The sequence below is a fragment of the Ammospiza nelsoni genome, chromosome 8, assembly GCF_027579445.1.
Source record: "Ammospiza nelsoni isolate bAmmNel1 chromosome 8, bAmmNel1.pri, whole genome shotgun sequence".
Lineage (NCBI taxonomy): Eukaryota > Metazoa > Chordata > Aves > Passeriformes > Passerellidae > Ammospiza > Ammospiza nelsoni.
The window spans coordinates 12,196,071-12,211,250 of NC_080640.1; the positions used below are offsets into that span (position 1 = coordinate 12,196,071).

General features: G+C 44.1%; 1 protein-coding gene across 1 annotated transcript in view; it reads left to right on the forward strand.

The window, feature by feature from the left end:
* The window catches only part of SH3PXD2A (SH3 and PX domains 2A), a 230,729-nt gene that overhangs the window by 136,972 nt on the left and 78,577 nt on the right, over nucleotides 1-15,180 (forward strand). Inside the window, exon 6 of the mRNA XM_059477426.1 lies at nucleotides 11,331-11,359. Within this exon, the coding sequence (XP_059333409.1) occupies nucleotides 11,331-11,359 (29 nt within the window). The remainder of the gene's footprint in view (nucleotides 1-11,330; nucleotides 11,360-15,180) is intronic.

A 15,180-nucleotide genomic window follows, 5' to 3' on the forward strand; every position in this document is an offset into this window, starting at 1 on the left:
TGAATGGCATTTTCCCTTCGCCCACATGTGATATCTATATATCAGATAACATGAACAGTTGAAGCAGAAATAAGCTGACAATGGCCATTTAGCTCTGCAAAATAGAGATCCTTCATGTTTCAGGCCAGAAAAACTCCCTGAATCATCATTCATTTTGAAGGAACAAATTATTTATCCTTTAGCTGAATTTAAAGGTCTGATCCTATAACCAGCTGAATGGATGGAAGTAATTACATTCATTCATTATGCCTCTTCACTTTTATGAACACAGAACATGGAAAAAGATATTGGAAATGCCACACACACTCATTGGAGATGTACGAGGTGAATTAAAAGTTAATGTCTGGATGGAGAATTGGACAGGAATTGCATAAAAAGAACAAGGAGAAACTGACTGTTTCCCTTATGAGCACATCTGAAAAACATCCAAATTTGTATCTGAACTGAACAGCAAAATTTTTGTCTATTCAGACATTGCATTGTTTCATGTTGTGTGCAATCTGAATGTGTTGTAAATGCATATAAAAAGATATTTTCTTCTGTTTTCCAGAGGTATTTAATATTTAATGCTAGTCACCTTAGAAAGTCAGCTGACATGATTTGAGGTGTTTTGAGGCAAGTATGCAAACATATATTTGAGGGTAACATGATGTTTTTAATTTGCCCTTTTAATTGAGTAAGGCTCAAAAGAAAGTGTTTGGATGGATCCATACATGTAATAGCAAAACCATCTTCTGCTTCTGCAAATCTAATTTTAAGTTTACTATTATAATCTAAGAAATACCAGTCAAGCAAAATTCACTGGAAGTTTTGATAATTTTGGGTATAGGGCTATAAAACTTGGGGTGTATCTCTTTATCTTTAGTTTCAGGAATCTAATAGTATGGATATCTGCAGTATATCCAGGGTGAAATAGCTGTTTTCTTTGTTTCCTTCCTAAAATGAACTGAGCATTGAGACTTAAACAATCTCTTACACCATCTTGAAGTACATTACTTTTTTATTTATTATATATATTTATATATAATATATATATATATATAAAATAAAATATATTTATTATATATTATTTCATACCCTGTTACAAAAAAAGAGCATCTCCATTCACTCCTGAAGTGCTCAATAAATCCTTTCTCAGTGGGTCTGATACTTCCCAGGGTGCAATACTCTGGAAACTTTATGATGCTTCTTTGCAAGTATCATGTAATTATATTAAAAAAAAAAAAAGTAAACAAAGTAAAAAAACCTCCAAAAGAGTTGGACCTGCTATCAGATTGGGTATTTGAAAGGGGTTTGGTCACCTTGGAAAGTAACCTTTGTATTTGAAAGGTTTTATCTTTGGGAAGGTATCTCTATTTTTCTCCCAAAATTGGTGCCTGTCAATGATAATTTGGAATAATTTAATGAAACTCAACAGTTATATTGGGCAGGACAAATTCAGGACTTCTTTTTTCTTTTATGTTTTAATGTTAGAATCACAGAGGATGTTTTAAGACTGTCTGATCCTGGTAGGTAATCAGGGAAGACAAGTCTGCTTTTAGTAGTTGCCAATCCAGCAAAATTTACTAGCTATGTTTTGGAGTTTTACAGTGTCCATTCAAAAGCTCCATTCAAAGGATAGTGATTAGAGAAATTTCCTAGAGTTCATGAACTTGCAGTAGATCTTACATGCCATGATTTATGTCTCTTGACTAGTAAATTAAAGAACCCAATGACTTGAAAGATATTTCCATGTGCTGCTTTGTAGAAACAGGCAGAAAACAATTCCAAGTAATATAAAATTGGTGTCTTATAGAGAACTACACTGCTTAGTATTCTGAAAAGACATTTGATGTTGCAAGACAGTGAACTGAGGACATGCTGCTGAGGCACATTTGGGAAGGAGCCCTGCTTTAATCTCCCTGCTCTGACTGAAGGAAATGTAAAGAGGAAAGACTGCAGTCACCAGATGAAGCTGGAGTTCACACTGTGGGCTTGATCTTGCCTTCCCACATGCATCATAAGTTTTTGCCTCTCTTGGAAAAAATATTTACCATTCTTAGGGCCTAGGGCCATATGTGCAACAGATGATTTTAAAAATTCAGGGGAGATCTCCCACTAAAAAAGGATGTAAAACTAGGTAGGGCAATAGGGTATTTAGCAGTGCAAAGTAAGTACAGATGCAACAGCCATCTGCTGTCTGTGCTCACTGCAGTCCTAATCTTTCAGGTCCAACTGCATTGGACATGTAGCAGGAGCAGCAAGACAGAGAAGTCCAAGCATCATGTTGCTAAAAAGTCAGTTGAGTATACAGAAGTACAAAACACCAGAAAAACACAGCCAGAAAAAAAATGCCAAATTGTCCAATACCAAGCATCTGGCACACTCTCCTTTGTAATGGGAGCCCAGAGGTCCAGCAGGGCTGGGGCCATGTCTGGAAATGCCTGTACATAAATTCTTATTTTGCCAAGTAAGAGACTTTAGAATGTCAAAAATGCCAGTGATAGCTTGGGATTTCCCCGTACGAGCCTGCAGCATGAGAGCTGCTGCCAGCACTTGCACCAGGCACTGGGATGGGCTGTGGGGAATCCCAGGGAGAGATGAGGAACCCAGCACACACAGGGGGGGGCTGTGAGGCAAAGGAGAGTGCTCAGAGGAGGCTGTGAGTGGGTATCCTCATGCCTTGGGCAGTCAGAAGGAAAAGGGCAGACAGGAAATTCTTCTGCTTTGTCTCCCTGTGAAAGGGTCCTGGTCCTGTGGGTGTTCCAAGGGCTCGATGTCACCAGCCCTGTTCACCACGGGGAGCTGTGTTCACAGGTGGGATGTGGTGTGTGAGGGGAATTGCATGTCCCAAGGGCTTTCTCTCAAGAGCAGGAGGGGAGACCAGGAGGAGGCACCCCAAAGCACTGTTGTTTGGGTCACTTCTCCTTTCTCAGGTCTCTCTGCCCAAGATGAGGAGTGAGAAGAAGTGGGAATGTCTTTGCTCAGCAACCCCATTAACAAAGTAGCAGCAGCTGCAGCACTTACACCACTGGCCACAGGCACTCTGCAATGGCTCCTGCTGGCATCTGTCCCCTGGGGTGAAGAGACCTGCTCTAACCTGTGCCCAGGGCTTGCTGGATGCCTCTGGCAGGTCAGGTCAAGCCATCAAAATTTTGGGTTGCTTTGCACCCCTGGCTGACCACATGAGCTTGCTCAGTCACCCCTTCCACATTCCTCACCTCTGATTGTGTGATGAGATGCTCACTCCTATTGAACACACACCTAATTTTATAAGATACTCATCAATATGTTTCATATGCCCTCTATTAAAAATTGCATGCTTGTTTCCCTGAATATCTGCTGAAAAAAGTTTAGGTAAACAGCTTAGACAAGAGAATCTCAGTACCCTTTACAAAAAAAAAATATCCTATAGGTTGCCTCTTTAAGTCGTGGATGCACATGTGGGAGAATTGGGGATGATGAAGTATTCACTCAGATTGCTGGTTTCCGCTGCATTGAAGTCAGAGACATTGAAGGCACTACAGCATTTATAACTGATTTCCTGAACAGTGTAGTAAATAGAGATGAGAGCCCTTTTCTTGTAACTCACATGTGCAACAGAAATCACTTAGCTAACATAAATCCGGACTAAATTGCTTTTAAAGGCTCACAAAACATTTCTGAAAGAGACAGGATGAGGAAACCATTTGCCACAGTAGAGTATGTCCCCGTGATGAGTCCTATTAAAGCTTGATCAAAGAGCCTTATTGGCTTTTCATTAGAGCCTGGTTATGTACAGTTGAAATTCAGCTGTGATTTCAACAGAATAGGCACAGAAATATGCACAGGAGGTAAATTTAAGCAGGACTCTAGACCATCAAAGTACCTGATTAAGGACAATTTAATGTGCTGAGTAATGCAGTGTGATTTGGATGTAATTTATCCTAATCCAGTCTGATCTTTTACAGGAGAATATATTATAAGGCCACAATTAGGTGAGACCTGGGCCCCATCTGGCCTCCTGTCTCCTACAGTGGCTTACAGCCAATACAAGAAACAAAGCAAATACAGAGTGAACTTCCCTTGTGTATCCTCTCTGTTTCTGGCATTCAGCCTCTATGGGACTCTTCGGGTCAAAACATCCAGAGCATGGAATACAATAGCCACCATTTATCCTTGCTTCATGAATTTATCTCATGGCTTTTTGAACCTGTGCCTGGTTTTGGTGATTACAAAGTCTAACGGCAGTGAGTACCCTGATTCAGCTGTGTTACATGCAGAAGCTCTGTTCTTACTTTGATTTAAACTGCTGTGCTTCAATTGTTCTTCCTGGGGCAGTAATTCAGGGGCAAAAGCCTTTTTGGACAAGCTGTGTCTGGAGCGGGAGTTGACTCTTGGTAGTCTGTCACTTGGGAGTTTTCTCCTCTTCCTTCCCTCTCTCCATTTCCAAGGCCTTTCTGGGATAGGCATTTTGGGGGTGACATTGTTAGTTCCATGCATGCTGTGCTGGGGGTGATGGCATCCTGCCTCCCATGAGCAGGCACAGCCTGGCTGCCTCCTTTGGGCAGGTCACCCATAGGGACAGGGAGGTGGGGGAGGCAGTGGCCAGGCACTGCACACACAGCTCTGGCAGAGTTAGTGTGACACAGCAGATGTCCCCAGAGAGGGACAGCAGTGGGGACTCTTTGGGCTGTGGTTTAGAAACCCAAATGGACGATGTGCTTGCTAAGCAGAGATTGGACCCACATCTACAGAAACGAGAATTTGAGGCACCCACCCTCAAATCAGGGAGGGCTCAAGAAAATGAAGTAAAGATTCAAAGCCTGTGCAGACTTCTTAAGCTCTTAATCAGATTAATATGATGTATATGCAAGCTCATTAGCCCAACCAGTTTATAAGGTAAATTTGAATTTATTACTCTGATACTCAATACTTAATTTGTAACTCTGATTAGATGCATCTTTTATACATGTTGTATCTGCATGTAGCTGTTTGTAATAAAATTCCCAAGTGAAGGGCATAACTGGAAAACGTGCACATGAGAATGATTAATTTTTATTAACTTGTTTTTATCACTCAGCATTTATGCTGTAAAGGCTATAATAAAGTGACACATGCTTGGTCATTGTAAGACAGAGATAAATTTGGCCTCCACACAAGGGACAAGCAGGGTCAGTTTAGAGGAGGCGAAGAACACATCCACCCAGAGTTCTTGCTAAGGTAAATAGGTTTTTCTGTCCTGTGGAGAGATTTGCCATCTGTAAGAATAAACAAGGTAAACCAGAAACAGATGAGGATGTGACTCTTAGGCAAGACCTTGTTTTTGTACTTCTTTCCAAGAAAAACTTGCTATAAACATTTGTGTTGTCTTTTTCAAGGCTGCTTGCAGTAGAGGATCACATGGCCTTAGCTCATTGCTCCAGTGCTCTGCAGCCCCAGCCTGTGCTGAGCCATCTCTCCCTGGTGCCAGAGAGGCTGGGCTTTGCTGTCAGAGCACCCTGCCCTGTACCTCACAGCCTGGTGAAATGCTGAATGTGCATTTTCAAAGCTCTGTCTTCCTCCAGGAGGATAATTTCATCATAAAAATATAATTGTAAAAATGCGAGAGGCTAATTCTGCATTTCTTTAGCCTGAGCCAAATACTAAAGTTGCTCTCTGGAGCCAAGCAATCAACTTCACTGCTGAGGAATCCTGGGACAAAAATCTGTGGCATTTCTTACTCATTTAGGGAAAGGGTTGGGTGCCTCAAACCATCTTTTGGCCTTCTAACACCCATTCTACAAAAAGAAAGAAGTGGCTGCTGCTCTCCAGCACAGTGTGTCCGTGTGAGGCTGAGATGGCCATGGGGATGTTACTTGTCCTGGAGCTTCTGCATCCCCTGCACTTTGGACTTGGTGGGGGGCTAATCTCCAGGATAAGTGCAGAACAGAGGATGCTGCCTTTCCTTGTCCTGCATCTCTGCCTCATGACAGAAATCCATGGATTCAGGTATAGGGAGCACTGCTGGAGAGGAGACAGTGTCCATCTCCTTCCAACCTTGGCCTTTTCATGCAAGCTAAGGTTACTGGTAAAGGGGAGATCTCTTCTGCACTTAATAAGTTTTCCAGTGTTGTGCTTGGAGTTTCACAGGGAGAACTCTGGTTGGATTTTAAGTTGCTGTGTTCAAGCAAGCTGTCAGAAGTCACTAAAGCACTAAATCAGGATCTCCAGTTGGGTCCTGGTGAGCCAACTGGGCCACCTTTGTTATGGAGTGCAGAGAAAGTCACTGCAGCCTAAGCAGAAGTACAGAGTACATTTAGTTGGGCTGTTTGCTCTGCAGACACGCTGTGAAGACAACAGGAAGGTGACAGGAAGGCAAAATCCTCTCTTTTGTTTTGTCCCTGTTCTCTTAAGGATGCGATTGCACAGTGGTTTACCCCTCTTAGCAGCAGCAGAGGCCATGTCCAGCCAGTGAGAAATGCCTGGGGTGGAAGTCAGATTCTCCTCTTGCCCCACAAGTCCCTCTTGCTTGCGGCAAGGAATTCTGGAGTCTTGGGACCACCACAATGGGGCCCTTTCTCACAGGGCTGGAAAGCTCAAGCTCTGCTCAGAAAGGACAGATTCATGGTGGAGAGGGCTCCACAATGCAACGATTTATGTCAGGAAATGAACAGAATGCTTTCTAAAAAAATATGAAGAAGAAGAAGGAAGAAAGCCTTCATCTGTTTCTTTGGCTCAGGAAAGAGATCAGCTGTGGTTTCATGATATCAGAGCATGGAATGCTGTAGGGGTAAAATGTATAGCTGTGTGCATCCATCTGTTTGAGTTTCTATTCCCAATGCATAACACACAGAGTTAATTTTGCTTTATTACATGTCATATGGGTCTCAGAGCTCACTGGGAATGGAGATGCCTTCATGCACATGATTCAGCTTCTGCACTCTGAGTACCACGAGTATGAATTACAACCCTGCACTCTCCATATAGCTCCTGTGTGTTTGGATAATATTAAGGTGTTAGGTGCTCATTCAACCATAGTCCTTGGTGATAGGCAGGTGCCGGTTCTCAGTAACACTTGGTTTTGTGCCTTGTCTCAAATAGAAAATGACAGTCTGGCTGTTGATGAAAATAAGGAGTGTTTCAAGATACAAATATATTCTCCAGGCTCGAGTTCCTGTGCACATAAAGAGTAGTAGCAAAGTATTTTTGTACTGGTTTACTTTAAAAATAGTGTCACAGAATCTGATAGCAGTGCTAAGAAAAACAGTTTGTGAAAAAGCCGTCTTCATTACTGACTGCAAACTTAAGTGTTAGGAAGGAGAGAGTGGACTTCCTTGTAAAAATATTTCTGTGCTTTTAATCTGCCTGGCAAATCATTGGTGACTAAATGATAATCTGAGTTGTTTGCTTGAAATGTCATATATCTTCACCACAGTCTGCCCACCCCACTAGAGACTTTTAGGAATTAAGGAGCCTGGGAACAGAAATTACTACAATGTACTTTAACATGAATTAGCAAAAGCCAACAAATACAGAATAATTCCAATTTATGTATTCAAACACTCTCGAGGATACAGGCTGACCTCCATTACTCAGGGTTTGTCACTGTCTCATCTCCTTTGGACAGAGAACACTGAGAAAGAGACAGGAAGATGATTTACTCTTCCTTTAGCTTCTGTCCCGTCTGCTGCAGTGTCTGCTGTGTAGCTCCCCCAGCCTTGGGTCTGACAGCTCCTCATGCTTTGCAGGCACTGTTTTCCCTCATAGCTGAAACTCATGGCTGTCTGAAATCTTTGCTAAATGAGTTGAAGCCAAGCCTTGCTTTACTGACAGGCAGAGGCCCCGGGCTAAAGTGTGACATATCTGGGAAAGGAGGAATCCCAGAGAGTGAACTTTCTGGGTCTGCTGTCCCACAGCAAGGGGGAGAAGCTTTCAAAAGAGCCTTTGCACCATGGGTCCCACAGGGATGAGGTGCCCTGACTGAACCCATCACCTCCAAGGGAAGCTGGTCCTGCAGGAGGCTTTGCAGACTTGCCAGGTCTCCAGAGGCGATGCAGGAGAAACCCTCTGGGATGGATATAAATCAAAGTGAATTAGAAAACAGATAGGCACAGCTGTCACCAATGCACCTAGTCACCTCCAGTCCTCTCCACTTGGAACATTTCTTAGTCTCTATTGAACAAATGTCAGGATACTCCTCACTTTTTAAACAACTTTCTGATTGTGCCACTGTTTGTATCTGTATGTATTTAGATAGATCAAACCACATGTGCACACATATCAATGTTTATTAACTCTCACTAAATGCAGCAGCAAAGTCAGTCCCTAAAGATGTGCCATAAAACTTTTCCATAACATTGTTAATACAACCTTCATATTTAAATGAGATTGCAAGTGACATATTAATTCAACATAAGATCTTTTTATGATTCAGAAATTTCCAGACTCTGGATAGCTTAATGTGCTAATAAGGCAGTCAGCTTTATAGCAATGTCCATGGTCCTCCTTTCACATTCATTGCTAGATTTCAAATCAGTAATGTCATCCTGGGGTAATGCTGATGAGAAAGGAGATCCAGCTTCCCTCTCCTTTGTCATTGAAGGAGAGTATCCAGCTTTTTTGACGTGCTTGCCACCAGCTGTGTTTTAATACCATTAGCAGCAGGAAATATTTTCCCTGCCAGTAATGAGGCTCAGCATCAGCTAAAGGTGGTGCCCCACAGGAAGACTCTAAACAAAATTGCTAGATTCTAATTCAGAAAAGGCTAGAAATATGCTATTTTTGAGATAGGTGTTTGTTCAGTATGGAGAGATCCTGGATGATGAAGAGACCTGCCAGAGCTACTTTTAGTTCCTCCTGCTGCTTTCATTGTTATTCTTGTAGCTGTGGCTGGCAGTGGAGTTAGGATGGCGGTGTCTGTTCTCATACAGAAATGGAAGAAGAATGGAAATACGTGTGTGTATAAAGATGAAAAGATAAAAAGAGCAAGAGCTGAAAAGAAAGTGAGCTTCCCTGCATAGCTACAGATATTACATTGATTGTACCTTTCCATGGATGGGTTTTTCTTCTGTAAGATCACATTTTTTGTCTGATCTAAGGGTTAACAGTGTGCCAGGTGCAGTCTGGGTTGCAGGAGATCAGAGTTTCTACTTGGAAATTGTTACAGTTAAGAGAAACCATTAAATAATTTCCTCTATTGGTTTGGAGACATAAACCAATACTTCAGCCTCACATTAATGCTTCATTGAAAACAGTGAGGCTGAGAAGAATTACCCTTATATATCATCACTTGGGAGAGGGAAGATACATCAATGAGTCATATGCAGGATAGTAAGACATTAAAAAATTTAAACATGGAGCCAGGCAGGGCTCCTTTCTGCTGCTATTGCAAAACAGGAACACAGGCCTTCTTCTTTAGCAGAAAAGGGTTGAAGAATATAAACACAAAGAGCGCTTTACACAGCCAGAAAGATTATTTGCTATATCTTTGCTTTCTGGTTTTTTTTTTTTTTTTTTCTGTCCTTTCTGGGAGGAACAAGTTTTGGATTTCAGAGTTTCACTGTGGAGATGAAGATTTTATTTCAAGCTTCATTTTATATGATACTGCTTTACTCTGACTTTATGAGTGAAATGTGGGTGCACAAAAAAGTAACAAGACAGGGAGATACAGGGTACCTGGGCTTTTTTCTGGAACTCCAAAATCAGAACCCAAATAAAGCTGACTTTAAAACATACAGAAAGATTAAATGGAAAGAGGAAAACTGGCCCCATTGGTTGTTTGGCTTTTCTTTATTTTTCACTAAGCCCTGTGAATTGGGTGGTGGTAGTGATGCAAATAACTGTTTTATAATGATATTATTAATTAATTTCTTTTAATTAACAATCAATCAATCAATCAATCAATCATTACCTCATTTCTAATCATGTGAATTGAGATCTGCATGCCAGGAGAGCTGTATTGACAGCTCTACAAAGCTCCAGACTGGCATGGGAGCCAAGCTGGGGTAGAGAACTACATTTTGGGGATTGTACCATCCCTGGCTTGGTCTGAGGGATCTGTTTCAGGCACCATATAGCAGGAATTGTATTTGCATATGATATCACTTCTGTAGAAGAAGCAACTTATTCATGAGCAGTAGCATCATCACATCAAATACAGCTGCAGATATGGCTGAGAAAACGACCATTTAATTGAAGTAGAATGACACTGGGAAATTTAAAAAGTGCAAAAAATTCCCAATTATTACTCACTGGAAGCAAATGCTAGACATGTCTCCTAGTCATGGGGGGATGTACACAAAATGGGGATGCACACAAAATTCTGGGATAAACAGAGTTTACAGGTAGACATAACTCTGCCCTCAAGACAGCGTTGGGGGCTCTTCAGCTGAGCCCCCAAACTCTCCTTAAAGAAACAGTTTGGGATAATCCCTCTCTGATCCTCTGGAGGATGGAGCAAGGTGCAAAGGACAAAACCCCACTCCTGACAGCCCAGCCCCCCAGAATGTAGAGGCTGCTGCCTGCCCCTCCGGTGGGATTCCTGCGAGGAGAGCCTGCCACGGGTGGTTGTGCCCGCTGGGCACTGTGCGGGCACAGCGGCGCTGCCCGTGCCAGGCTGGGGCTCACCGGCTCCGGAGGGCACCCCGGGAAGCACAGCCATCAGCCAAGTGTGTCTGCCCTCAGCTTTGCTTATCCCAATCAGTTCTTGCAGCTCCTTCTATAATTTCTTCCCTTCCCATAGCAGCTGTCTGGGGTTTCAGCTGTTGTGCATGAGTGGAGGTGCCAGCACCCTTTAAATCACTATGGAATAGTAAGGGTGCGTGTTCTACGCTGGGAGAAAGAAGAAAAGACAAAGTTTGGGGTTTGTTTAGGTTTGTTTGGGGGTTTTTTTCCCCTCCTGTGCTTTCCAAGTGCTTGTCAGAGATAACTAGGAGAGCACCGGAGGTTATTCACAAATTAATTAGCCCGGGACTGCCAGCCGCGCCAGCTCAGCCCGCAGCCGCCGCATCCCTGCAGCAAACAGCTCCCACCCCCGCTCCTCTCCCGGGGCACGCTAAGGGTTAATCCAGTAGCTGTGCATTTAACAGCGCAATTTAAAGGGGAAAGAATGACACCCCTCTCCCCTGCCTCGCCGGCGGTGGATGGTTCGCTCTGCCCGGCTGATCACATGCTCCGAGCCCCCGGTGCTGCCGCAGCCCCGCCGGTGCTGCCCGGGGGCCGGTGCTGCCCGTGCCCCTCGCCCTGCCCGGTGCCCTCACCTCCGCTCCCGGGGAGGGAGAGAGGGCGCAGCACCAGCCCTGGAGCGTATGGGTGGAAATTTGGGAGGCACCCGTTCTCCCAGCACCGTTCCCAGCTCTAACCATGTCTATTTGTTGTTGTCTTTTTTTCAGGGACTATGGATCTTCAAAGAGGAAATCAGGTAAGACACCAGGCTTTTTTTATGTGCTGCATGATTCTAGAGGTGTCCTTAGCCCCCTGCTTTTCCCCTTCTGTTTATCTCGTGTAGTATGAAATTGTGTAGCTGTTTAACTTTTTATTGCTGAATCCTGCTGGAGATAAGCATCAGTTTCTTTCCTTTGCACTGTATAGAAGAACTATATCTGTATGCTATATAGCTATATGTATACCATAAACCGTATACATTATTGCAGTTAAAATGACTGCTTTTCTCTAACTGTATTTATACAGCTCCATCTCTGATGTGCGATGATCATTGCATTACTTTATTTTTTTTATTGCAAATGGTCAAAGTGCAGAGTCAGAGTTGGGGTTCTTTTCTGGAGGGGAAGGATATCTTTTTCTCTGCTGATTTGAATCGTTTGTCATGCCTTTCCAAAATGCTCTGGTGAGGCTTCTGATGCAAAATGTTCTCAGTGCTTGTGTCTGGGCTTGGGCTGCCTCAGAGGCTGTAGCTCAGTGTTTTGCTCTTAAAATCCTGGATTGAAATGTCCTATAAAACTCTGATTTGAGACTATATAAATCCAATTTTACCCCTTCCCATGTAGGTCTTAGTGATTTTTACAGATGTGTTTTCAATAGGGATGTGCAATTATGGGCCTCTGGGTTTGGCTGGTCTGAGCTGGATGTGTCAGGGCTTTCTATTTTTTAATTTTTTTTTTCCCTAAGCAGCATTGAGCACCTGCAACTCTCATTGACTTTGTTTGGAGCCTTGGATGCTTCAAATTGCATTCAGGGCATCCAAAGAGAAGCCTTTCAAACCAATACTGACTCCTGGAAAACTCTGGCCTGTGTGCAGGGAGAGGAGGATTTTTTTTTCTTCCTGCTTTTTAAGATGATAAAGAAACACTGCAGTGGCTTAGTCTCTGGAAGGGAAGGGAAAATAAATGTAATATACTGGACTGCAATGAATATCACTGTCTAGATTGATTTGTTGGATAATTATGAGGGCTTTTAAGCTGCCATCCTGTAATAAGCTAAGTAATGCACTAAAGAGAAGCTGTTGCTCAACCCTGGTGGCCTGGGTATCAACTGGCAGCTGCCTTTGCAGGCCAATACTTTTGGTACCTTTCCTTGAATTTCCCTGAGGTGGGGTGTGGTAGTGAAGGGGCAAGCATGGTACAAGGTGCTGGTCCCACAAATAAATTAGGGCATGCTTGGTCTTCCTAATCTGCAAAGCTTCTGTCTGGGTTGCACTTCTAGGACTTGTTAAATGTAATATTAAGGAAAGTGTGTGTTCACAATAGCCTGTGAATTAATTTGGCCACAGTGCCTTCTCTAGAGGGGCTGACCATAAATAAAAAAGTCCAAGTGACTTGGTAGAGGGCAGAGCTGAGTGTGGGAGTTCCTGGCTCAGTGCCACATCCTGACCACTGGGGGCTTTTGGGCCATGTAAAAATCTTTGAAAAATTATGCTGAGGTCTCTGGGGCAACCTGATTTAGCACTGACCTGGAACAGCATTAGGAGGCACATAGAGCTTTGGGCTCAGTGCACCAGTTTACATGAAAGAGTATTGCAATTCATGTGCCAGAGATGTGAGGAACTGCTTTGGGAGTGGAAGGAAACTGCTCCCTCTCCATTCCAGTGGCTCTGGGGCAAGTTGGAGCTGATCTGCCATGACATCATGAGAAAAGCAGTAGAGTCAGTGTAGCTGAGATGCCATTTGTGGGTGCTCTGGCCCTGCTGGACTCTTTGGTCCCCTGCCCTGAGCACCCCAAGTGACATGGTCATTCATCCCTGCCAGGGGCACCCAGGCTGGGCTCCCTCCTGTGGCTGCTTGTGCTGCCAGATCTCCTTCTGCACTTCTTTCCTTTTGGTGCTGGGCTGTTTGTGCAGCCAGGGCTTGGACACACTGGAGCTGAGGGACACCCTTTCTGCACTCGCCCCGTACAAAGAGCAATGTGAAGCAGTGCTACGAACAAATGGAGCTGCATAAAGGGACTCTATTCTCAGCCATCTCCTTGCTTGATTTTGGAATGGCAGAGGAATGCTTCCTTCTGTTTGGAGCTGGATGTTGTGGGAGCATGCACGCAACGAGCAAAGGAACATTCCAAGGGCATTGCCAGTCCCAGCCTCTAACAAAGATCAGCTTTATGACACTTGAAAAAGGGATGGGGTAAATAAGCACAGATTTTCACGATTGCTGTGATGGTCTTTCAAGATAACAAACAGCTTTGAAATGCAGTTTCTTCTGTAGGTGCATGGAACTACTGCATCTTTAAACAAGAGACAAATAGGCATTTTTAAATGCAAGCACCTCCCAACAAATGAGACCTTATGAACATCCTGTGTCTTGACCAAAGCTGTGCTGGGAGGAGGCTGCTGGGTGTGAGCACAGCTGTCCCACACTGTCCAGCAGGAATCCCACAGCTGCTGTGTCTCAGGCATGTGCAGGCATGACACGAGCGTGGCCAATTGCAGAAACATCCAGAGAATGCCTCAGACAGCCAACATCACCTCTACCCTGACCTCTGCCTTGCCAGAGTGAGTGTCTAGCTAGTCCTCTGCTCTCACCCCTTAGAGCAGGGAGAAACTGGATAAGTTCAGAGTTTAACAGGAGTTATGGAAACATTTACCGCTGCAGTTGATGCTGGTTGTAAACATTTGAGACCTTCTGAACCAAATGCAATAGCGTGGCATGTCCTTAGCTAAACAGAGGGGAGTCTTGTGCTGATCTGGGGCATCTCTGCATGCCAGCCCCGAGCCAGGCTTCCTCTTGTGCAAAGGGCTGTGTAAACACACAGCCCTTTGCTTGGATGTGATCTAATTATAAATGCTTTAACCTGCAGCCAGCTCAGAGACCTGGGGCTCTGTGAAGGCACAGACATTTGCGGTGGCCTGAAATGCCACATGTGCTGGTGCCTTGGACTTGGGGGGCTTTATTTGACACGCTGCAGAGCTGCTCAGAAAGCTGCCTTCGTGTTTCCAGGCAATTGAATTGTTGCTGTGTGGCCATCTGTCAGTGCTGGAGAGCCCTCAGTACAACTGTGAGAGGTTACATGAGCATATTCTGTACACTGGCAACAAATGGGCTCTTCTTGGTCCGCTCAAGGACCCTCTGCAGCAAAATGGGAAGGAATTACTTTTCAAACTCCAATTTGTCAATTGCATTAGCCAAGTGAACAGCTACTCATTTGTCATCAAAACAGGCATTACTTCTATGCTGGCATCCATTGTGTGGTTTTTCTGTCCTCAAATCAAAATAAGGGTAGAATTGCTGCAAATCTAGGAATGGATATTTGTATGGTACATTACAAGCAACAGATTAGGTTAATCCATTCTGCAAACCCTACCAGCTACCATCTGTGCATGGTGAACTAATTAACCCTTGAGATATCTGCTAATCCTGATGTGGCTTATAAAACCAGTTGGAGTATGTTTCTCCCCAAAGATATCATTGTGTCACCCACCTCACAAACACCCTTGCTGGCTAGAGAAAGCTACAGACTCCTGGGGTAATATCTTGCCCTCTCCCCTTGCTGAGAATCTTTCCTGGCTGGTTTCATGCCAAAGCAGTCAGATCCCAGTCAGGAAGCTGAAGCATCTGGGACCTGCTGTTTGGTGGCAATAGGGAGCTGGTGTGGGCTCCACAACTTTTCTACGCTGAATCTCAGGGCTTCTCAACTACTGAGAGGACTCTCTTTGCTACCCTTGAGGTCAGATCCAGCACAAGAGGTGCTTTCAAAGTGATCTCTGTCACCTGCCCTGTAGGTGACCAAGCGCTTGTGGTCACAGCTCTCAGTGTGCCTGGGCAGGAGCACTGCTGGCCACCCCCTTCTGGA